At 48.9% G+C, this 23,774-nt stretch overlaps 12 protein-coding genes across 12 annotated transcripts; 5 read left to right on the plus strand and 7 right to left on the minus strand.

Moving 5' to 3' along the window:
* Positions 1–123: 123 nt before the first annotated feature.
* Positions 124–1,703, minus strand: N7525_004109 (CFEM domain-containing protein; the record flags this gene model as incomplete). Its single annotated transcript, XM_061212920.1, has 7 exons — positions 124–478; positions 541–923; positions 974–1,041; positions 1,095–1,131; positions 1,182–1,366; positions 1,416–1,548; positions 1,608–1,703. The coding sequence occupies 7 exons, from the start codon at positions 1,701–1,703 to the stop codon at positions 124–126; spliced, it is 1,257 nt and encodes a 418-aa protein (XP_061069941.1).
* A 3,363-nt stretch (positions 1,704–5,066) lies between these two features.
* On the plus strand, positions 5,067–6,295 carry N7525_004110 (cupredoxin domain-containing protein; the record flags this gene model as incomplete). Its single annotated transcript, XM_061212921.1, has 4 exons — positions 5,067–5,402; positions 5,468–5,503; positions 5,568–5,636; positions 5,693–6,295. The coding sequence occupies 4 exons, from the start codon at positions 5,067–5,069 to the stop codon at positions 6,293–6,295; spliced, it is 1,044 nt and encodes a 347-aa protein (XP_061069942.1).
* Positions 6,296–7,329: 1,034 nt separating this feature from the next.
* On the minus strand, positions 7,330–7,998 carry N7525_004111 (uncharacterized protein; the record flags this gene model as incomplete). The annotated part of the gene is made up of 1 exon (XM_002566122.2): positions 7,330–7,998. The coding sequence occupies one exon, from the start codon at positions 7,996–7,998 to the stop codon at positions 7,330–7,332; it is 669 nt and encodes a 222-aa protein (XP_002566168.2).
* A 1,068-nt stretch (positions 7,999–9,066) lies between these two features.
* Positions 9,067–11,008, minus strand: ilv3 (dihydroxy-acid dehydratase ILV3; the record flags this gene model as incomplete). Its single annotated transcript, XM_002566119.2, has 3 exons — positions 9,067–9,434; positions 9,488–10,878; positions 10,944–11,008. 3 exons carry the CDS (start codon positions 11,006–11,008, stop codon positions 9,067–9,069), a joined length of 1,824 nt encoding a protein of 607 aa, XP_002566165.1.
* Positions 11,009–11,417: 409 nt separating this feature from the next.
* Positions 11,418–12,794, minus strand: N7525_004113 (acyl-CoA dehydrogenase family protein; the record flags this gene model as incomplete). Its single annotated transcript, XM_002566118.2, has 2 exons — positions 11,418–12,415; positions 12,473–12,794. 2 exons carry the CDS (start codon positions 12,792–12,794, stop codon positions 11,418–11,420), a joined length of 1,320 nt encoding a protein of 439 aa, XP_002566164.2.
* A 559-nt stretch (positions 12,795–13,353) lies between these two features.
* On the minus strand, positions 13,354–14,994 carry N7525_004114 (uncharacterized protein; the record flags this gene model as incomplete). The annotated part of the gene is made up of 4 exons (XM_061212922.1): positions 13,354–13,628; positions 13,675–13,731; positions 13,796–14,390; positions 14,932–14,994. 4 exons carry the CDS (start codon positions 14,992–14,994, stop codon positions 13,354–13,356), a joined length of 990 nt encoding a protein of 329 aa, XP_061069943.1.
* A 202-nt stretch (positions 14,995–15,196) lies between these two features.
* Positions 15,197–15,831, plus strand: N7525_004115 (uncharacterized protein; the record flags this gene model as incomplete). The annotated part of the gene is made up of 2 exons (XM_061212923.1): positions 15,197–15,557; positions 15,605–15,831. The coding sequence occupies 2 exons, from the start codon at positions 15,197–15,199 to the stop codon at positions 15,829–15,831; spliced, it is 588 nt and encodes a 195-aa protein (XP_061069944.1).
* N7525_004116 (uncharacterized protein) lies at positions 15,816–17,051 on the plus strand (the record flags this gene model as incomplete). The annotated part of the gene is made up of 2 exons (XM_002566116.2): positions 15,816–16,761; positions 16,804–17,051. 2 exons carry the CDS (start codon positions 15,816–15,818, stop codon positions 17,049–17,051), a joined length of 1,194 nt encoding a protein of 397 aa, XP_002566162.2.
* Positions 17,052–17,590: 539 nt separating this feature from the next.
* Positions 17,591–18,235, plus strand: N7525_004117 (uncharacterized protein; the record flags this gene model as incomplete). The annotated part of the gene is made up of 1 exon (XM_002566115.2): positions 17,591–18,235. The coding sequence occupies one exon, from the start codon at positions 17,591–17,593 to the stop codon at positions 18,233–18,235; it is 645 nt and encodes a 214-aa protein (XP_002566161.2).
* A 960-nt stretch (positions 18,236–19,195) lies between these two features.
* On the plus strand, positions 19,196–21,041 carry N7525_004118 (FAD-dependent oxidoreductase; the record flags this gene model as incomplete). Its single annotated transcript, XM_002566114.2, has 3 exons — positions 19,196–20,360; positions 20,412–20,688; positions 20,750–21,041. 3 exons carry the CDS (start codon positions 19,196–19,198, stop codon positions 21,039–21,041), a joined length of 1,734 nt encoding a protein of 577 aa, XP_002566160.2.
* A 218-nt stretch (positions 21,042–21,259) lies between these two features.
* Positions 21,260–22,294, minus strand: N7525_004119 (aldo/keto reductase family protein; the record flags this gene model as incomplete). The annotated part of the gene is made up of 2 exons (XM_002566113.2): positions 21,260–21,946; positions 22,004–22,294. 2 exons carry the CDS (start codon positions 22,292–22,294, stop codon positions 21,260–21,262), a joined length of 978 nt encoding a protein of 325 aa, XP_002566159.1.
* Positions 22,295–22,512: 218 nt separating this feature from the next.
* N7525_004120 (alpha/beta hydrolase) lies at positions 22,513–23,403 on the minus strand (the record flags this gene model as incomplete). Its single annotated transcript, XM_002566112.2, has 2 exons — positions 22,513–22,866; positions 22,918–23,403. The coding sequence occupies 2 exons, from the start codon at positions 23,401–23,403 to the stop codon at positions 22,513–22,515; spliced, it is 840 nt and encodes a 279-aa protein (XP_002566158.2).
* Positions 23,404–23,774: the final 371 nt, after the last annotated feature.

Here is a 23,774-nt window from a genome sequence, read left to right on the forward strand (position 1 = left end):
TATATGCAGCTAAGGGTATTAAAGTATCAGTTCTGATTCATAGAATCGTATCCATGTACTAGTTAGATCTCATCTATGATAGATACACGATTTATAGAAGAAGTAAAAGTGCAAGTTCATCCATCATTTCCCATGTTTCGGGTCTATATCCACCAACTCCACATCACTGTTTGTTGCCGAGCGAGACTCATAATTCACAGTGTAGGTAACAGACTTGTTGATGTTGACGCTCCCCGTTGACTTCTTGTTATAGTACTCGGCCGCATGGGATTCGGTCTTTCGGTACGACGATCCTCCCAGCAAACCAGGCCACCATCGACCGATAAGAGCTCTGGATGCAGGCAGGCAGGCGCACATAACGGAAATTTGACATTCGATGACAGACCAGTGCATGAGGGGGTATAGGCCGAGAGTCTCATTGGCACCCCAGCGGTTGTTCCAAAAGACGACAACTCGGATGATCGCAATGATCGTTAGACTGTGAGATTGGTTAGTGATCCGTGAAAGAAAAAAGAAAGGCCGGGGTTTATGAGTGCGTACACAGAGCCCACGATAAACATCGATGCGACGGCTATCTTCTTTCGCAGAGGCAACTGTAACTTGACCACCTCGTACACCGGCATGACGATCAATACAAAGTCGACAAAGATGTTCACCAGACAGTTAACAAGAACCGCGACGATAAAATTGATACAGTATCCAGATTCCTCGTTCGTCCAGCCGGTCCATGTTAGGCGTGTTGGCACGCAACGGAAAGCATCCACCGAGGCCCAAGTGATACCGATCGAGGCGTTGATACCGATGAGCGCGTACGCTAAATAGCGGAATGTGCGTGATTGGAAGATACGGAGGAGGAAGAGGCACACGGAGATCTTTGCGAGGGAAATTTGAACCTTATACATGACAGCCATAGCTTGGAAATACTGCTCTTGTTAGATTTGAACCGAGCCTTGGAGAGAGGACTGGACCGAACCTGATAGAATCTAGTGATGGTGGGAAAAGGGAGGTCCCAGATATTTCGACCGAAGCCATTGCGGATCACTGATTTTGTTAGATTTTTCCTGCCAGATCGGACATAGGGGCTGCCAGCTTACTGTAGATATCCAGAACATATATGGCGACTCCCAGAATCTGCAAGCCTGTTAATACCACATAGGAGGACATCAAGAAGTGACACTGACATAGGAGACAATGATTGTATAATCATCCCATCCCCATCCGCCAGCGAGGCCGCTGCTCTTGGCGATCATTCTCGCGATGAAGAAAACCGACGCAAGTATAAAAGGGATCAGAGTTGAAACTTTGACCACCGGAGGGCCTTCGAGCGGTGTTATATCACATTCTTGTTCGTACAGACGTTTTGTAGCTAGAAGAGTTAGAGTGGGCTGGGTAGATGAATCACGATCGAGACGCACTAAAGAATTCTTTTGTCGTGCAGTTACTTTCGACACAATCTAACAAGGCCGTGGGACGGGAGTCACTGGCACAGAAGCATGATATATTGTTGCTCAGTGAGCAGTCGACGAATAACTGGTTGTCGCAAGCGATCTAGCACATACTCATCAGCAAGAGACACGACATTGAACTGCCTTGAGAGATGTACATACCGCGCAAGATGGGAAGACAGTTGTATCCGACTCTGCTGCATGAATCCCCACGATAAGCAGAGCCAAAAGAGCAAGAAAGAACAGATGACCCCCCATGATGGTGATGGACGTGTTCGAAAACCACGCTGAAGGTCATCAAGAGGGGGGAAATTTTTCCCACTGGGGCAATAGCGGGTTTTGTTCAAACAGCCATGCGAATGGTCCTGAGTGAGGTGGACACTCCTTGCTCGTTAAGCTTATTTAGTTGCACGAGGGCGTCTACGATATAGGTATAGATCTGAATTGCAAACATAGGCACGCAATCGTGATTGGATCACGAAACAAGGAGGTGCTCCGCTCACAAAGTTGGTCCAAGTGAAACGGACCCTCCAGGGCTGATATATTCCTCCGGTGAGAGCCGGAATGACCTTTTCCAGAATATTCCCACACGCGACGACACCCACAGAATCGCTAATCGACCGATTTGTACCCACTTGGAACCATGGGTTATGAGTTCAGCTTCATCCACATTGTTAGGAACTGGCTTCTATGCCAAGGAACAGAGCTCGCAGAGGGCAATTTTTCTCATCGCCAAGAAACCCGACGGACTCCAGACCTCTGTGGATTAGCGGCTGTATGGGTCCTGATTCGGAGAAATACTATGAAGATCAAACATTTTTAACTTTGAATAAATTATTCATTCAGTACGTACATATATGTATGTGCGAATATGAATGTTGATTGCAAAAACAATATTGCCAATACTACTCCGTAGTACCCCTCAGGTCTATACATCAATGTATCAATATCCAGGAATATTCGTTGCTCAATTACCGCAATCCACGATACGCATCGGGTACTTGGTTTCTAGCGACATGGGACTCTTGGTAAGTGATACTAATGACCACTGATTTAAGGAGTGCGCTAAATCAAAGGGAGACGTCAAGACCGAGAAGTGCTCCATTAGTCCGATCATCAATCGACCGATCTTCATACTTCCTTTTTCACATGGAACATTAGCTGTCTATGATCATTATTCTTACAGAAGGAACCTACTGTAGGATCGGGATTTCGTGGTTGTGATGTGATTGATTTCCCAACAGCGCACGTTTTCAATCAATTCCGATATCAGCTAAGTGATAATCAACTTCGATACGAAGAGAAAGCGAAGAGGTTGCAATCCTTTTGAATGTAGATCCATGCCCTGACTATATTTGTTAAATGGCTTGGAAGGGAGTAGCTGAAGTTCTAAACCAACATGCTGTATTTGAAACGCACTTTCTGAACTATTGTTGGATTTCGATCAGAGGCAATGCTGCAGATCCCGTTGTTAATCTATTTTGTACATAAAGCGATTAAGATAAAGGAGAGTGTGGATATTTAGGTCATCCATGTGGCCGAAATCCGGCCCTATAGGTCAGGCTTCATGAGGCGCTTTGCCTAAACAAGATGATCTCCGATGCTAAGCCCCCTCTATTCTCGAGTGTTTTGAGCCGCGGGATTAGGTGATCAGGGAGACCTCCGACTGTTGAGTCCAAAATTTCTGGTGTGCAATTTAAATAAGATCATGGCCTCTTCTAAAGGGGTACGTATATTTCTCACACTTGGTTCGACTATTCATTAGTCAAGTGAAGTATAGGCACCTAGGTACGTATATATGTATATCATTTTCAAACGTCGGTTTGATAGAGAATGCATGGTTTCAACAATTGCGTGTTTCAACAGTACCTATTAGCGAGGAGGCAAAATTAAAAATGATCAAAGAATGCACCACGGCAGCATGGGTAGGCGAGTTGTGTTCTGTTGACAATGTTTTAAGCATACGCCCTAACCCTAGCTAGCTACCGCGTCAAAACAACAAAATCTTGGAGACACTGGTGTTTAGCGCCAAAGTTATTCCCGAGGCCCTTTATAGGTCCTAAACTAACGGGCCGAAGCGACAAGGAAGCGCATCGACATAGAATCAAATTAGCAGGTTCATACGCTGAAAAGAGACTTTTAAATAATCACTTTACGCGTGCCTTTACAGCATACAACACACGTACAAGATCGTGAAGAACACTGGTATATTGTAAGAAGGGCAGGGTTCCATTAGTTAGTAGACAATGATTCCACCTTGCCCATCTAATAAGTCCATCTTGTAGTTGAACTCCGATTAAGGAATATTTTCTACATGAACAACGTCATTATGGGGTTTGAATAATATCGGGTGACCATTTTTCATGCCAAGCATGGGACTACCGCCATATGTAGGTACTTGCGGTCGCAAGTTCCGTCTATGTACTAGGAGACTGGTATCAAAATTTGATCAGCATGAACGTCAAAAAAGAACGATAAATACAGATGCGGCTGTTACCATGACATAGGGACAAACTTCCAAGGGCTAAAATACTGAATGAATCTGAAACTGGCATTGGACGTTCACAAAGGAGCCGCGATCGAAAACGAAGAGATTGAAACGAAGGTTCTTGGCAACAGCACTGACCTAATAAGCCCTCGAATCATAGGGTAGCCTTGGCGTTGGTCATATCGTGGCAGTCTCTCAGCCTCACGATGCAACGTGGGCTAGCCCTGTACAGACAAAGCCTAGACTACTTCGAGCACAGGCTACCGATACGATGTTAGGCGGTAGACTTAGGGCGTCATCATAGTTGTAGGGAGGTAAAATGGCTAAATTGTACGTTGTGCTTGGGGGTTTGCTTCTCCGCATGACACTATTCGACCGAACATCATCGAGTCATGTAGATTATATCAAACCTTCACACCATCGCACTGCACAACATGCTCGTCCAAGTTTCATGTTCTTTAATGTGTCGAAGTCAAAATTTTAAAATAAATCCGTCAGGCTTCAAGTCTTTGAGGCGCAGAAACGGCTTTTAATGGAACAAAGAGGTCCGAGGGCACTGAGGGGCATGAGGGGCCTGAAGAGTGCATGCGATGTAAGCCGTCCAAGGTTGACTTCCTTGACCGCAGCAAATTCTGTGCTGCCATCTGAGTCCACGTGGGCTTGGCAGTTCTCGAGAAAACGTGGAAACGTAGTCAATGTCCATTATATCCGAAATGAAGAGAGCAATGAATGTGCCGACATAGTGCTGTTCGGAAGGAGTTACCAGAGGAGGTTTTAGGAAAAGGCTGCCGGCTGCTCCTTTAGTACTGGAAACACCCACTGGATGATGCGCTAGACAAATAAGTAATTGCATTTGAAAACTTGGAACTTGATATACATACCAATTCACTAACTACTTTGGGCCACACCCTCCCTATCAAAAGAAGCCATCAAAGATCGACGGTGGAGTTCAGCCCAAAGGTATCCCCAATACTAATAATCCCTGTCGGAGAGCTGGCTTTGATTCTGAATTTCTTTGTCTTCGAGCCTAGTCTTCTTTTCTCCCCCTCGTCCCCATTTCCTTTTGCTGTGGAAATCCAACTCACTAGACTGCGGTGTGCATATTGTGTTGCTCGTCAACGCTCCCCTGTACAATGTTTGTGAGGCAGCTGGCCTGGCCAGTGGCATGGCTAGCTTTGGCGACCATGACAGTGGCTGCAGGATCATCGACCGCAACTTCAACAACTTCATCCTCTACCGGTATCTCGACTCATACAATCCAGGTGGGACCCAAGTCAGATCCACATCAATTTGTTCCAACCGATATAACAGCCAAAGTGGGCGACATCGTCGTTTTTGAATTTTACCCAACAAATCATTCTGTCGTAAAAGCAGATTACCTCGCTCCTTGTGTACCAGCGAGTGGAGACGGTTATTATTCGGGAGCCTTCGAGACTTTCAACGAGCACAATGGACAACTTGTCGGACCAGTGAGTATAATAAAACAAATTGCAAAATGTTCTTCAAAGCAGCGTCGCTAATATATGCGACGTAGCCTCCGACTTGGACCTTGCGAGTGAACGATACAAATGTATGTATATAGTCAACAAGAATACCCATGACCTTGGACTGAGGCTAACCATGCTTTGATGTAGCCCTCATTCTTCTATTGCACGGCACTAGATTCATGCATTAAGAATGGAATGGTCGGAGTAATCAACCCGGTATGACTCTCAGTTTCCCTGGTGCACCCGTTCAGGCTGACCTTTTGAATCCGCAGAACAAAACCCAGACATGGGAAACACAATACGCAAGAGCTCTGAAATACCCTTATATGCTACTCCCAGGCCAGCCCATGCCCGCCGAAGGTGGAGGTAGCGGTTCCGGCGGCGACGGAAGCGGTGATGGTGACTCTTCTGGGGGGAAGCATGGGCTTAGCACAGGAGCAATTGCAGGTATCGCCGTTGCAGCTGTCGTTTTTGTGGCCATATTGGTGGCACTGTTCTTCGTCCTCGGCCGCAACCGCGTGTACTCGCAGTGGATGTCATCAGAAGATGGGCGCACGGAACGAACCGCACGCTGGGCAATGTTTAACCACGGCGGGCCATACGGTAACGGGAAAAGTGAGGCGGAAAGTACTGCCCCAACACACACCACAGGCCATATCGATACCAGCGCCATTTCCAGTCCAGATCCGAATATGCGCACCTTTTCCCCTGGGGCGGAAGTTACCCCTGGCTCTGTGCCCACGTCAGTGCAGCAGGGCCACTGGAGCTGGAATGAGCCTCCTCAACGACCCCCTGCAAGTGTGGTGGCCACGGAGTTGGAAGGCCATCCCATGATCTGGGAGGCACCAGGGAGCATTCCGGGACATCGGTTCTGATCAAGTGCCGAAGTTTTGGAGATTTGGATTGTGGGAAGTGTTCCAGTCGGGGCGGGCCTTGGTAGGGTCTTGTTATATCCGGGGAAGTTTGTTGGCGTTCGATTATTTTCCTTTCAAGCGCGAATGGTTCTTTTTTCATTCTTTTATATGTATATTGATACCTATGATTCCTTGCCTGGCATATATAATTGATTGTGATTGTGATTGTCAATGCTTTCTTTACCTTCCCACTCCGAAAATTTATATAGGTAGTACACTAGACTTACGTATTAGCATAGGTTTAGATAGAATATAGGGTAAGGAGCTAGAGTTCTAGAATGTAATTTAGCTATATAAAGATACTTTAAGGAAGCATAATAAGCCTAATTTAGGTTAGTGCTTTAATGAGAACTGGCCCTTAAGGGTTAATAAGACTTTCACTATTATCGCTGGGGATTTTCTAGCCTTCTTATCCCAGCGAGACACTATCCAAAGTACGAGACAAAATCTGCCAGCTTAGGATAAGCGATAAAAGAGCATACCTGCAAAGCAGAATGGGAATAGTTTAAACTTGGAAAGTCATATGTCAAACTAGCACTTGTCTTAAACATCTAGTCAATTAAAGGTTTACCGGGTTAGTTACTGAGCATTCTCATATAATGTACTCTACAGCCTGAGGTGGCCCCAATATAGTTTGACACCTTCGGCACTTCCTATTGTCTATAACCTATATTAACTTATATGTCTTGAATAATGATGGGTTTAGATTTTCCCAAGCAAAGTTGCAAATAAGAAATAAACTAGAACACAGCTGATGGAATGATAGGGGGAATATCCGTCTGTAGAGCAGCTAGTAAGGAGCAAGGTGGCTTGACTAGTGAGATAGGCAGACAGACATCGCAAACAACGGAAATTTAGGGGGTAGCCATGCAAAAGTTGCAAATTTTCACCATAGAGGGTGATATTTTGCGAGATAGAAACATGTCAACAGATAAATAAAGAACGACCCGAAAAACGGCTGCAATCAAAGCGGAAAAGTGGGCCCTAGACCGTTGTCATGAGAAACGAGCTGCGGCTTCGAAAATGATGAAATGCATCTTCCCTCGAATGTGTTCTGCTAACCGATCAATCACATCGCGTTGAACGAATACCCACTGAGTGGCCTTTCTCCCAGACAGCAATCGCATCACGTTGTCCTCAGTGATATGACTTTGGATGTTTTCTCTGCGGATGCGGACTAGCTGTGTGCTGAGGGTAGAACAGATGGGGCCCCTGACAATATCAGCTTGCCCAGGTCGCCAGAGGTGGTCGAATTTCGGGTGAGGGGTAGCCTGTCTCCTGCAGGTCCAGATGTACTCTTTCCAGTTGGGAGAATACCATAGATTCTCCATTCGGAGGCTGTTCATGAATGGTCGCGGAACCTGAATGTGAATAATGCAGGTATCGGCTGTAGGGCTTCTCCTTTCTGCAAATTTGCGGTACTCTTCAGCCGTTTCAATTTCGGGGGTCCAGTATTGCGCATTAAAATCGAAATTGAAGTCTCCGCCGGGGTATGTGCTGAGTGGTCTTAGGTTGACTGTTCCATCACTCTCAATGATATCACCCGCTGGCCGTAATTCATCATATGCCTTGCCCTTGTATAAAGAAATGTGATCGGCGAGGATATTGGCATCAGGCTGAACCATCACATATGTGTCTGGGAACTGGAAATCTTGGGGTGTCATGTTGATCGTTGCGGTCACGGGTTGCTGCTCAGATGGGTCTTGGTCTTCTCGGCTCGGCTCATGCCTGGGCCGCTTATGTTTCTTTTTGCATGTCCGTAGAATCACGCAGCCACGATGCTCTGGATTTTGCTGCGTGATATGGCTTTCAATGTCATCCTCATGCCGAGCATCGTCGGCATCATTACTGTTGATTATCTTCAGGTCACTGTTTTTTTCAGATTGCCATTTAAGTCTTAATTGTGAGGATCAGAGTCAGTTTGTCGGTAGTCAACACAAGGGAGGCACACATGTTACAGATATGCGTAGGTACCTTGAAATGTCTCGGGCGAGCCATACAGTTGATTGGGATCCCCAGCCGATTTTGACGATTAGTTGAAACTTCTTGGCCAGTACTTCCCCGGGCTTTGCTGGGTAGAAAGTCGCCGGATTGTAGTCAGGACAGACCTCCTCATCAACAAGTTCCTGCTGAGGAATTGGAGGGCCCGAGTTTAGCGGTAACTGCTAGTGCGACTTTTTGGCGAAGGAAAACATAGAACGCCTCGTTGTCAAGGTAAGCCGCCGAAGAGGTGACATTAGGCCATCCAAGCGTTATTGGAATGCTCATCGCGTACCAGGGGAAAGTACAGGAAGCTGAGCTGGACGTTCCCTAAACAGCCACCGCCTGGTGAATTATGACTAATCAGGACCACCGGCCCCGGGGCCCCGGGGGCTCCAGGGCTCAGGTGACAAGGCGGGCTGATACCCCGTGATAAGGAAGGTTGGGCATTTTCATCACAACTTCGTTTCTTCTATACATGCACTATAAACAATCAGTTCCACACCAAACTCACAGATGGGAGATCTGCATATTGCCACGCCATCTAGAGTATGGATGCCGACGCTTGAAGTGAGAACGTAGAACCCAACACGAACTCCAAATGAAACGTCAAAGGCAATCTGATTGAACAAGAAAGAAAGTATTATTGAAAATGATATCATATATAACACAGGCTCCATAACGGGGAATCGCTTTTCTATTTCAGACATGGCCCGAGACCCAAAAAAAAAAAGAAGAAACCAAGGAAAGCTTTACTCTAGAGCATCAGTGATACAGCCCTGGCTGGCATCCTGGACGGTTCTGGCATATTTGCCCAGAGTACCACGCATGGTGAGACCAGTCTCAGGGAGGTCACCAGCAGCCTTGCGGGCTTCCCACTTCTGCTTGCGGTCGGCAAACTCAGCATCGGAGAGCTCGACATCAAGAACGCGCTTGTCGGCATCGATGGTGATAATATCACCGTCATTTACAAGGCCGATGGGACCACCAACGGCAGCTTCGGGCACAATGTGACCGATCAAGAAGCCGTGAGAGCCGCCGGAGAAGCGACCATCAGTGATGAGAGCACAGGATTGACCGAGACCGTAACCCATGAGGGCACTGGAGGGCTTGAGCATTTCTATAATGATGTTAGCATTATGGTCAGCGAGTTTGTAGATTCATTGTACGTACCAGGCATTCCAGGGCCACCTTTAGGACCGCAGTAGCGAATGACAACAACGGTCTTCTCCTCCTTCTTGATTTCACCGCGCTCAAGAGCGGCAATGAAATCATCCTCACTATCGAACACGCGGGCCTTTCCGGTAAAGCACATTCCCTCCTTACCAGTGATCTTGCCGACACTGCCACCAGGGGCCAGCGAGCCACGGAGGATCTGAATGTGACCAGTCTCCTTGATAGGGTTGGAGAAGGGGCGGATAATCTTCTGGTCCTCAGGGAAGTCCGGGACCTTCTCCAGGTTCTGAGCCATGGTCTCACCAGTAACGGTCATACCAGAGCCATCAATAAGACCCTCCTTGAGGAGCAGCTTCAGGAGAGCCGGGGTACCACCGATGGCGTGCAGATCGGCCATGACGTACTTGCCGGAGGGCTTGAGGTCAGCAAGGAAGGGAATCCGGTCGGACACAGCCTGGAAGTCATCAATGGTGAGCTTGATGCCGACTGAGTCAGCGATGGCAATCAAGTGCAGCACGGCGTTGGTAGAGCCACCAGTGATGTTGACAACAACCATGGCATTCTCAAAGGCCTGACGAGTAAGAATATCACGAGGGCGAATGTCCTCGGCGAGCAGTCTTTTGATGGCACCACCAGCGGCGAGACACTCAACGTACTTGGCCTGGGAGTTGGCCGGGTTGGAGGATGAACCGGGAAGGGTCATACCCATGGTCTCAATGGCGGAGGCCATGGTGTTGGCAGTGTACATACCACCACAAGCTCCCTCTCCGGGGCAGGCGTGACGGATGACGTCAAAGCGCTGGGGCTCGGTGATCTCCTTGGTAAGGAATTGACCGTAGGCCTGGAAAGCAGACACAATATCGATATCGGCATTGTTCTGGGTAGCAGCGCAACCGGGCTTGATGGTTCCACCGTAGACCATCAGACTGGGGCGGTTGATACGGCCCATAGCCATCAGAACACCGGGCATGTTCTTGTCACAACCGGGAATACTGATGTTGGCATCGTACCACTGTCCACCCATCACGGTCTCGACGGAATCGGCAATAAGATCACGACTTTGCAAAGAGTAACGCATACCAGAGGTACCCATACTGATTGCATCACTGACACCGACGGTGTTGAACTGGAAGCCAATCAAGTCCTGATCCTGGACACCCTGGCGAACCTTGTTGTTCAGGTCAAGCAAATGCATGTTGCAAGGGTTGCCGTTGAACCACACCGACGAAATTCCGACCTGGGCCTTGTTCATGTCCTCCTCCTTCAAACCGACGGCGTACAGCATTGCCTGGGAGGCACCCTGTGCCTTGGGCTGCGTGATGTGGCGGGAGACCTTGTTGAGGGCCTTATCATTCTGGAAGCGAGGAAGAGTGGTTGAGAGAGTCCGACTAGAGAGAAAATAGAAGTTAGTCACTGGAGAAGCAATGGCCGCCACGCAATTGAAGCAACTTACACAGGGTTAGTCCGGGACAGGCTCCGGAGAGCGGCGGGCACACGGGCCCTAGTCTGGGGAAGCATGATGAGATGGATGAGAGTATCCAAGAATCACCAAAAAGAGCAACACAATTGAAAGTCTGGAGAAGAGAGGGGGACAAGAAATAAAAGGCGGAAGCTCAGCGAAGTGGGTCCACCGGTCCGACAATCAGACCGGAGAAGGTCGACTCCTCCCCGCCAATTGGGGACGCCTCGTTGTCAGCCCGTTACCGGGGCCCCGAATACTCCAAACATCAGTTTATATTTGGCTATACTAGAATGCATCCATATTGTGCACAGTCTTATCCGGACTGCCACACATTCTCGTCTAGGTTGCTTAAGAACAGACAAAGAGAAATACTGGATTCTGGGCATCCCATATTCGCAGTTTCAATCAACACTTGACAGCAGGATGTGTGCGTAAGTCTATTCTCATTTATTGTACAGATAGTACTTAATAGCTTCTAGGTAAATCAAGGACCTTCTCGCTCACATAATTCAAGATCATCTCCCGACTCACAGGCGCAATGCGAGGTACGAAACATTCGCGCATATACCGTTCGACATCGTACTCAACCGCATATCCCATACCACCATGCGCCAGAACTGCCCGCTCACACGCCGTGAAAGCAGCCTCCGCAGCCAAATACTTGGCACTGTTGCATGCGACACCGATTTCATGGAAAGGCACCGATCCATCATTGGTATCATAGAGACGTGCTGCGTGGTAGGTAGCCAGCTTCGCCGCCTCCAGTTTCATGAACGCATCAGCCAACGGATGCGCCACACCCTGATTCTGACCGATCGGTCGGCCGAAGACCACTCTGTCCTTAGCGTACTGTGAGGCCTTTTCCAGGGCGGCATAGCCAAGACCAAGTGCCTCACCAGCCAGAAGGCATCGCTCTGCGTTCATGCCGTGGAGGATAATCTTAAAGCCTTGGTTCTCCTCGCCAATTAACGTGTTTGCAGGAATCTTATAATGATCAAAGAAGACCTCGTTGGCGTCCACAGCGCGTCCGCCCATCTTCTTGATCTTGCGCAGATCCAAGCCAGGGTTTTCGCGGTCGATGTCAATACAAAATAAGGAGAGAACCTCGCTGGACTTTTTGACTTCTTCAAGAGGCGTGGTTCGGGCAAGGAGGATCATTTTCGATGCCACTTGCGCACATGTGATCCAGATCTTCTGACCAGTGACTGAATATCCATCATCGGTTTTGCTAGCCAAGGTCGTGAGCTTGAGAGTCTCTAGGCCAGTGTTTGGTTCGGTGACACCAAAGCATGTGCGCCATGTGCCGTTTATAATATTTGGGATGGTAGTCTCCAGCTGTTCCTTGGTGCCAAACTTGGCCAATGGCTGTGTGGCATAAACGTTGGCGTGAATAGCCTGAGCACCGGCCATACCTGCGCCAGATTGTGTAATCGTCTGCATCATCATCGTGGCCTCAGAGATACCTGAAAGGCGGTTAGTAGTCTATGTAAGAACAAAACAAAACGTCTGCGCAACTGTACCTAGACCGGCGCCCCCGAGGGATTCGGGCAAAGCAATGCCAAGCCATCCATCTTTCGCCAACGCAGCATGGAATTCCTTCGGGTCTTTTTCTTGTTGATCACGCTCCTGCCAATACGTATTTGGGAATCTGGAACAAATGTGCGAGATAGCTTCACGAACTGTGAGCTGCTCGTCGGTAAAGCCAGTCATCCCCATAATGTCGCGCCGCCCTGAGGTGGAGAATGCCGCACGAGCTCGAGGGGACAACCCCGTCCGACATTGAAGTTGCCGAAGTGCAGGCCATTGCGACCGTAGAGCGCGTTGAATTTGTGATCGGTACATGGTCGCGGTTTTATTCAATATTTGCAGAATCTCCACGGTCGAATATATACCATCGCGGCCATCGGCATATAGCCGACTTGGGATCTTGGCATCCTCGATCTACGGCGTCTTGAGCCTCGGTAGAATAACGTCGGGCTTTTGGTCGAATCAAACCCCAAAGCCCAAGTAGCCGAACTATATCCCTTGAACAGACCTCGGTGTATAGAGAAGCAGGCAGATCAGCATTATAATTTAGCTCGCAGACTGGACTCTATAAGATCGCCTCCAGATAGCCCGTCATAAAGCTCAGACTCAAGTGCAGTGATGTATTATGCATTGTCATACATAGGCGTAACCAATGTCCACGGGTTCGTTCACCCATGTCTTTTTAAATCTTCATACGGTACATACTGTTAGCACTCGTATGGTGCGGTCGTAGATCGCTAAAGCCAGTGCATTGACGATACCTTAAGAACATTTTAGAATATTCATATATGTGATAGGATCTGCGAAATTCGGATACGGTTATATATTGATAAAAAGGTAAAAATCACACAGACCAGCCTTATGACGATAGCGTTCATCGTCCAGTCACGTCCTGTTCAGCCACTCTGTCACTTCCATCCCGATCATGCCTTCCTTTCTCCAACAATTCAAATTTTCGAACGACCTGGAGGGTGGCATAGTAACTGAAAGGCAAGGCGATGAACCACAGACTAAGATTGATGCTCGCTGTCGCGATCAAAGCTGTCGGCACAGCTTGAACGTCAAATCCAACTGCAACTGCGGCGGTTTCAATCCCCCGAAGCAATGAACTGTATCGAATTTGATCGCCTGGTGAGTCTGACAAATTCCCTATACACCAGTAGATAGGTATAATTCTCGACTAAGCCCAGACTACTGCGCTCAAAGAGATACAGGCCAAAGCCACGACCGAAGGAGCGCTGGTCTCCCCAGTCTAAAACAGGGTTGGTGTGTCGGTATTCGTTTTGAATAATGACCCGCCCAGATCCAGGTCGCACTGTTCAGAAGTGCGATCACGATAAATGTGATAATTGCTCTATGCTTCCGATCTTTCAACCAAGGCAGATCTACTAACGTCCCACCCATCCAAGTTGCCAGCGTTCCAACAACCGCAGACATAAAGCTTCCGAGTGCACGCGCACGAACGGTCAAATAGGTCGCAAGATATGTACCAGGGTATGCCTGGATCCACCCGAAGTACCAGAACAGCGGGACAAGAAGCAAGATCGACCTACTCCTTGCCAGCCGCCACATCGTGCGGAGCTCTTCACGCCAGTGGATGCCGCGGGGGGCCTCAATGCGCGTTCCGTCGTCCCTTTGCACTTTCTCTGGATTTGACAATAGAGGGCCAATGACAAGTCCAAGACACTGGATGGCAATAAAGGCAAGATAAGTTTGGTACCCGACCTGGCCGCGCTGATTGACGCTGTGGTTTATGCCCAAAGAGACAGCACCACCAATGATGTTGCCGAAATTGCGGAACGCGAACCAGGTTGCAATATAGCGACCACGCTTGTGTTGCTCGGGGTATCCTGTGGCGACGTACTTAGGTCTGTATGGTATTGCACCTGCACTGTAGCTATCATAGATATCCTATACCTAAAGAAAGTCGATATATACATTTGAGGGTACTAAGCCTAATTAGGTACATAGGTAGGCTTGGCGCTCTGAAGTATAGAGGAATAATCAACAATGAATGGAAGTCTTCTAACCGGATAACTGAACTCGTATCTAAAAGTGATCTGAGAGTGATCTGAAAGTGATCTGAAAGTGATCTGAAAGTGATCTGAAAGTGATCTGAAAGTGATCTGAAAGTGATCTGAAAGTGATCTGAAAGTGATCTGAAAGTGATCTGAAAGTGATCTGAAAGTGATCTGAAAGTGATCTAAAAGTCATTAGACATTCATTTGTGTCAGATTCCAGTCGATTCCTTCTTCTTTCCTCATCACATCAGGTCCAATCAATTATATAGAAGGTCTATCAGATCGTACCTTCTTATCAGTCGTATCCATGGAAACACTGAACATTCGAATATTCACGTCTATCGAACCCTAGTGCATTCTATTCTTCTCTTTCCTATCCCACCCACCATTTCTTACACTCTGTCATCATGGCCACCTCCACAGCATCTTACCCGCCCCTTGTACAGGGAGGCCACGCCCGGTCCGGTTCCAAAGAAAGCCTCATCGCCTGCCATAGACCTTGGAACCTTGGAATGTTGTCCGATCCTGATTAGGCAGCTACCTGGGTAGGGAGGTACTTTCCTAACCTTGAAAGATTAGTTGTCTCGAGGTCTCAGATCTGACTCGCGGCTTTCATCCACCCCGAATCGTCACCCATTTTCTTACTTCACGTTACTCTCCTCACATTATCCAAATCATCCGGCAAATCAGAAAGAAATGCAGACAGATGAATCACCGAAGCAATCCTCCGAAAGTTCTACCCACCACTCGATCACTGACGTCAAAGAGATCCTCAAGAAACATACGAAAAAACAACTAGTGGACCTGATAGAAGTCCTCATGCAGTACAACAAAGAAGGCGACAAGGAGGAGACATGCGAGCAGTGCGAGTATGTTCAAGCTGCAGTGGAAGCCCTGTATCAGCTGCCCCACACAAAGGAATCCGTTGACACTCTCCCAATCGGCCAAATGACCTTTCTGGATGTTGAGAAGTACTTTCAGCTTGAGCGGCAAGTACCTCTCAGTGGTACTTCCTGGGAGGAGCCCCTTCCACACATTGAGCTTCCACAGTGTGCTTGTGAGTTATTTTCCCCCTCTCCGCGACTGGGTACTGACCACTACTAGATCAAATGCTTGAGATCATCGACAGATCCGCTCGTCGATGTGTGCAGAACGAGGCCCTAATCCGCTATCGCGTGAATAACATCTTGTTTGCTGTACTCGACACCGTGACAATGTCAGCTCTAGACGATGCACAACCACTCAATCCATCAGACCCTAGTCCATTCTATTCTCTCTTCGCCATCCAATCCATCATTTCTCATCCTCGGTCATCATGGCTACCTCCATAGAATCGCACCAACCCCTTGTACGGGGAGGCCACGCCCGTCAGCCGGATGAGTTGCCTTCTATGTTCGTATCCTCAACGGTGCCCGTCGTCTACGAGAACACTATCATCCTCGGGGCCACGCACCCTACCCTCTCCACCGCCGACCCTAAAGATGATGGTTGGTTTATTTCAGACTTCTATGCCTTCAACTATTTGTTTCGGGGCCTTGGAATGGAACAAACCTGGTTAACCGCTGTGGAGCCTGCTAAGCTTGTCGACAAGTACGGCCCATACTTACACGGAAACCCCTATGAAGAGCGGAAGATATGCCTCAGCCAAGAGCTCCTAGATAATGATGAACTCTCGCCTGTAAAGGTTGTTCGTCCAGCGAATATGATCGACCAATTTCTTACGGAAGCAAAAAGGGTTTCCGAACTCGCGAAGAGAACCTCAGCTCACGTTCTCCTCCTCATCTTCTGCCACGGACTCCCAGGCTTCGATATGCTCCTCGACAATGGAAATCGACATAAGGGCCTGAGTGTCACTAGGCTTAAAGGTGTGTTAGAGCCCGGGGCACGCGTCACGCTCATCACCACAGCGTATTACTCCGGAGGATGGGTCACGAACCCAGAATTTAACTACACCACTATGGCAGCGGCCGATACAATAGGGGACCAGGGCACATCCAACGCCTGGGGCATCTCACATAGCATTGGCCGGAGTTGCGGCTCCGTCTTCGCTACCACTATTGTAGAGTCTCTGTCCAGTGCAACAAGCCCACTCCTTGACCCTAGTGACAGGTCTCAGCCACGCAACTCCCCTGAAGCCCAAGCAACATTGCAGCCTGATGAGCCCGAAGAGGACCAGACCATGACCTATAACGCCTTTTGCCATTCAGTCTGGCGAATATGTGAGCAGCGGGTGACCCGCCTTTGGGATGCACAGGGATTCAGTTTCAGCGCGCAGGATGATCATTGGGATTTCTCCTAGACAGGACGAACCGGAGTCCCCCTCGCAGATTTCGAACGCCGATGGAAAAAGCTCGCCTCCTACCCCTACACTGGTCCGGCCGATATTCGTGACTTACGAAACACCCACCTAGACAACCCCACCTTCCTAGAGGCTGATCCCGCGAGAACTGCTAGTGGGCAAGATGTTCTTGACGAGATGACAGATAATATTGCACACGGGCGAGTTAAAGCTATGGCACGGTTTTTCCATCAGACGTGTCCGGGAGACTAGGATAGAGGGCAGATGGTAGGGTTTGGCGGAACTTTGAGGGCGTATTACGAGCTCGATGAGTTTAAGGAGCGAGCCCGACAATTCGCTTTCGCTGGGAGATGGGCCTTCTTACGGACTATATCATTAGCGTATTCAAGCTTCCTATGCCTAGTGGTGAGATATGCATCCTCTGGAACTATAGTAAAAGAATAAACATATACTAGTTTTACGAAATGTTGTGCTGGTGAACTACACTATGGCGCACTGGCGGTTATATATTGTTGTAATGTACCATATATATCATTGTGTATAATCCAACCGAACCGGCAGGCCGTCATTTCTTTCCGGATCTACGACTTGAAAAACCATAAACACGTGTTTTTATTGCCCAACATTAAGTCGTTACGTGGCCGAGACGCTGGGAAGAATTATGCCCCGTTCCTCGCCATCCTCGGGATCCTCGTGATCCTGCATAGCCACAGCTCGATCATGCCAAGCCACGCGTGGCCGATCTAATCGGGCGCACCCCTGGCCTAACCACATCACCTCTTCTAGTCACCATGGGATCCTCATACTCCACAGCATCGGAAGACGTTAACTCTCTCCGACATGAACCTTCATCCCCTGAAGAAAACCCAATGTATTACCCAAGGAACTCAGCAGATGCCGTCGAGAGCTTCAACATTCTCCGCCAAAAGTTGCCATCTGAACTCGTCCTGGACGTTCTAGAATTTGCAGGATACTGGGTGTTATCTGCCGTCTACAGAGAAGACAGAATAGAATATACTGAACCTGACTGTCGCGATCGAACTCCATACTTGACATCTGAGCCCGTCCAAGGCGAGCGATTTCCCGTTCGAGAGATCAGAATCAACATCTGGAGCCATGATCAAGGATGGAGCAGCTATCGCGAAGATCATGGTACATTCAGAAACTCTTGGACGTGGTTCGAGCTTGGTATTGAAAGGTCACCGGGCCGAGATGATACCTCCAAAGACGAGGACCTACGTCTGGCAACCAATGTTCACGCTGGAGGCGAAACCATGCATCACCGGATTACGTACAACGGCGACCAGAAACCACGCTGGATGCAAAATCTCCAACCAGGCGATCGGATTTCGATTGTCCCACGGGCGCGCTTTCCTGGATGGCGTAATACCGTGAAAAAGGCTTCTATTGAGGTGTACACCAGCCCTGTTCTGTGACCATGTGCCTGCATTATTCTCTACCTATTCATCTTGATTCGAAACTAGCATGCATTGTCTATTTCATACATACCTGAGTGTACACAAATTTCTCGGTTCGTTTTGAGAATCTATCGACGCCTGGGCGTCCCCCGAGGCAGAATGGCGGCCACCTTTTCATTGCCAGAAACTAAGATGCCACCACTCCGAAGTAGCCTAGCCAGTCTGGAACTACTCTTTCAAAGTTCCACGAATCCCGTTGCCTCTAACCACGCCCCCGGAGGCTTCAACAATCCCAGCTCCTTGGTCGTATCAAGTGGTTGTGTCTTAATGCTTCTAGGTTTGTTTCATAGGACTAGGGGTCATTATATCATGCTCTAGCCGTTTACCTTTGCGGCAATATAAGGTGCTATACATATATCCTATAGTAATAGAATCTGACTCCAGCGTCTCTAAAAGTGATATGTATCACTCCATACTTGGTTACGCCAACTTTAGGCACTCCAACTTTGACGAGAGGCTCTCTCATGCCACCTAAGATGAGCCGAGTGTCTTATTCCTGAATCTGAAACCAGGCCCCCAGCTCCACTGACTCAGAATTGGGGTCACAGCTGCATATGCGTGAGAAGTGATGTGATATTTCAGCATCTATCCTCTCCCTACGGCAGTCAGAAACGGCCAATTTGGACAATGCCTATTAATACGAATATTATTTTCACCGCTAGTGGTTCAACCTTTCATAACGTACAACTTTGTATCGTAGGCGTCCATTCGCGCCGAATACTAACTTTCTGCGTGGCAGAAAGCCCATGTTCAAAATTGGCCGTCTTCGGCCGCCGTACGTCTGACATGCAGTGCACGTTGTTTCGAGTGCAAGGCTGAATCACTTTGCAGGAAATAGCATATTCCTGGGGCTATGTCTTCGCTACAGGTATATAATCTATCTGCTCGCAGGAACACTAAGTGAAGTCGAGTATCACAATGGCAAGCCCCTGTCCCGCCCGGAGGCGGCTCTATTTAGCTGTCCTTCTCGTCGCAGCTCAGCTTTGCGGGCTTTCGGCTGCAGACGACACAAGTCCCCCTGCCTGTCGTTGCATGCCACAAGATCCCTGCTGGCCCGAGGATCAACTATGGGCCCGATTCAACAAAACAGTGAATGGGAACTTGATTGCAACAGTCCCAATTGCCAGCGTCTGTCACATCGACTCGTTCACACCGTACGATCAATCGCAATGCGCGCAACTCCAGTCCACTTGGGGATTCCCAGAAACGCACTATGAAAGCTCCTCGTCAATTATGGCGCCAATATACACCAACTTAAGCTGCAATGCCTTCTCGTCCAAGACTTCACCTTGCACGATCGGGAACTATGTCCAGTACACCGTGAATGCGACAGATGCTGCACATGTCCAGAAAACTATTCATTTTGCAGCTCGTCACAATATCCGTCTTGTCATCCGTAATACTGGACATGACCTGCTTGGGAAGTCTACTGGAGCTGGAGGGCTCGCGATCTGGATGCATTACATGAACGACATGTCCATAGTGGACTATGACTCACCAATCTATTCCGGTAAGGCCGTGAAGATGGGGGCTGGAGTCCAATCCTTTGAAGCCAGCGATGCGGCTTACAGAGCTGGACTTGTTATCGTGGGCGGCAACTGTCCAACCGTCGGATTGGCGGGTGGATATTCGCAAGGCGGCGGGCATGGCCAACTGGTGTCCCATGTTGGGCTCGCGGCTGACCAGGTCCTGGAATGGGAGGTTGTTCTCGCAAATGGGAAGCTGGTGACCGCGTCGCCAACAAATCACCCAGACCTGTACTGGGCTTTGTCAGGTGGAGGGGGAGGGACATATGGTGTTGTTGTGTCGATGACGAGCAAAGCCTACCCTGAGCTGCCGACGGCATCGGGTAACTTGACATTCTCCGACACCGGCGTATCTCGAGATACATTCTTTGCAGCGGTCGCCATGTTTGTATCAATTCTTCCGTCGATCGGGGATGCTGGAGGTACGAGTATTTGGTGGTTAACGAACACGACACTGTCAACAACGCCTACGACCATTCCTGGGGGTACAGCGACTCTTTCCAATTCTCTTTTTAGACCTTTGATTGCATTCCTCGAACAAAACAAGATACAGTACAGTAAGTAAAGATGACACAAAAGTGGAGAGGATGCTGACAGAGAGTGAACAGCATATTATGTGGACGATTTCCCTACATACTACGATGCCTACCAGACGATGAGCCCGCCGATCAACATAACCGATCAACTTCCCGGTGGTCGGCTTATTCCAAGGTCCGTAGTCGAACAAGACCTGCCCGATCTGAACACCATCTTCCGTAATATTGTCGAAAGAAACGCCGGATTCCTCATTTCAGGAGTTATGGTGAACTCGTCGAGAGTTGCATATCCGGACAACAGTGTCAATCCAGCTTGGCGAGATGCGTTGATGAATGTCGTAACTGGAGCGTATGTCTCCTGCTTCCACTCCCATTCGGGGTTAGGCCAGCCTTTATTAACCTTAATATAGGCCCTTCGACTATACTGACTGGGATGGCAATGTTGCTCGCAAGCAGCTCATTACCGATGAACTTATGCCACCACTGGAAGAGTTGACGCCTGGGGGTGGTGCATATTTGAACGAACCCGACCCAAACCAAAGGGACTGGCAGCAGGCATTTTATGGGGACAACTACGACAGCCTACAAGAGATTAAGAGAAAGTATGACCCTCACTATATGCTCTACGCTTTTAAGGCTGTGGGTAGTGAGGCTTGGACAGTGGGTGAGAATGGGCGATTGTGTAGGTCACAAAGGGATTAGAGGCCATAATATCGCAGAGAAATACATATGATAAGGAACTAGGAGATATCATTGCATGTAATTTGTTTTTATCTGTGGATTCAAGTCTTAGCTGGACGACAGCATGCCTACAGGGGGTTCCGAGCTCTAGGCTGCCGCTTATGAATAACTTATCATCTCATTGGAGTTTCTTTTCATGATAAACTTGGCCACGATCACCCAGGAGTTGAACATATCAATCAGAGGGACCACCACCCCTTCTCAATAATCGTGGCGGCAACTTCTTTCAGGGTCGGCCAAAGTGCATTGATCTCGGCTGTTGCGGCTGCTGGAAGCGGTCCCGCCTTCCGGGCGTCGACATAGTCTTGAAGCTGCTTTAGAGTGCTTGGTCCGATAACGATGCGGTCAGGATCCTTGAGGTTGGAGTGGAAAAGCAGCCAACGCATAGCACATTGGGCACCCGTAGTCTGTAGCCTTTGACCAATATTGTCCAACCTTCGCATCGCTTGGTGATAGATGGGCTGATCGTACCACATGCGGTAAACTGCCCCAAGCATGTTACCCTCTCCAACTTCGAAACGGGTGCCCTCCAGCTGTTCAGGCGATGGTGAATAGGAAAGCTTTCCGGTGAGGAATCCACCCGCCAACGGCGAAGTTGCTTCGAAGTCAATGCCGAACTCGCGAAGTACGGGGAAAAGCTCATCCTCGTAGCCTCGACAGAAGACGTTGTACTGGCCTTGATAAACGGAAGGCATAATCAGGTTTTCCTCTACTGCGATTTCCATCCAGGCGCGGATCGCAGATGGGCTGTAGTTGGACAGGCCCAGCCTTTCAAAGTACCCCTTACGATAGTAATGGTCAAAGTGTGCAGCTTGTAGAGGAATGGGGGTCTTGCGATCCGGGGCATGGGCGTAGAGGGTGTGGATCTAGATTAAATCACCAATATTAGCCTTACTCACAGTCCATTTACGTCTTCCTCTTACCTTCTTGACTTGCAGACGCTCCAAACTGGCCTGGATAGAGGCGCCCAGGTTTTTGAAGGACAAAGAGTCATCGCCAATGAAGAGGACCTTCGTATCGATGATGGCATTCTCTGGCTTCTTTTTACCTAGTAGCTCTTCAGATTCACCAGGATTTGTTGCGGGGTACAGGGCGGCCGTGTCGAATTGATGGATTCCAGCCTCTCTGAGACTATTCATGAGGTGGTCGACATTGTCAGCTGTCCAGGCCACACCAAATCCTTGGGCGCCGAATACATAGCGAGGGGTATCCATGGCTGCAATGGAAGGAGAGATGGGAAATGGTTGGAAATGCTGAAGAGACGAAGAAATGAAGAAGTGAGGAAGTGGGAAAGGGAAAGTGTTTGACCTCGAATGGAAGGTGCCGTTGCACAAACCCTCACCTTCCCATTCGTCAGACCTTGAGATTGTTCAAGTGTAACTCAGATGGGCTCTTTATATATTTTGAAGAGAGATTCATTTCTGGATATCACTTAATATGACGTGCTTTCAGTTAGGACTTCCTTTCCAAAATCCTCTATCTTCCCCGCGAGCTCATTTGTCCAACTAAGGTGCGGCGAGTGGCCACATGGCGCATGGTAGATCGTGAACGGCTTGCTCTGGCTTGCCGCCATTCCTTCCTGATACTCCTTTGGCAATGTACGATCCTTCTCTAAGACAAGATAGGCGCACGGCAGAACATCATATGGATTGTGGGTCAGGGGACTATTCATAACGGGAGCTGCTGTCAACGTGCTTACCCACTTCTTCGCGGTTTCTGGGGCAAGGTCGTTGAACAGGTAATGTTCAGGGTCGACCATGGTCCCGAGGCCACTGATGCCATGTTTCTATCATTGATGGTCAGTATTCGACATATGTTGGTTCACTGTCAAACCCACATGGAATCGCATAAATGGAGGCACAACAACTTTTCCGTCCGGGGGCTGAAAGAATGAGTGTACTGATTGGCCTTGCGGAACAATAAATGCCCCGATGAAGAAGATCCCAATCACACCACCGATCTTTCCTTCCTTTGCACGGACGGGAGCTTGGCGAGAATATTGTGCAGCCTCAGCGGCGACCCAACCACCGGAAGAGTGTCCTGCGAGTAGTACCGACTTGCCCTGTGCAATCAACTTGTCGAGCAACAGCCCAACCTCTGCCGCGTCATCTGCAGGGAGAGGGTAGCCTCCCGGGGGAGCCCTGCGATCGAAATCCGGGTTGTTGGGGTTGCCGACATTGAGCTGACTGAGATCACACGTCGGCCGCTGGGAACAATAGGTTTCGATTCCATTCGCAGTCAAGGCATCGACAAGAGGTTGATATGGGGCCGGGGTATGGTAGGAGCCATGACAGACCACAACCGTAAAAGACTTGGAGACCATGGTGAGTTGTGAAGGTGGGAGACTTGAGGCAAAAGAAAGTCGGGTTCCCCGCACGTGGTCTGACAGCCTTATATCGTCTTGATGCCTGGCGAAAATATAATCCAAGGCTATCTATGCTCCGATGGTTATGACTCCAGACAAATCTGATCCAATTAATTGGTTTAATGTATTCTCAAACTAACTTCAATAGTAAAGCGACCAGTACAAACGGCTCGGACTCACCCAAGGTGGTACAAATCTGACATGCATTACGGAGCATAAGCATCTGCATCCTTGCGCGTTGCCAGGTCTGCGTTGCCAGGTCTGGAGTTGTCAAAAAGTCCACTTGGGCAATTCCTTCTTGTGGAGCCGTGCAGATCTCCCGGGAACGT

The sequence above is a fragment of the Penicillium rubens genome (genome assembly GCF_028828025.1).
Source record: "Penicillium rubens strain IBT 27055 chromosome Unknown utg000002l_segment0_segment0, whole genome shotgun sequence".
In the NCBI taxonomy this organism is placed as follows: Eukaryota; Fungi; Ascomycota; class Eurotiomycetes; order Eurotiales; family Aspergillaceae; genus Penicillium; species Penicillium rubens.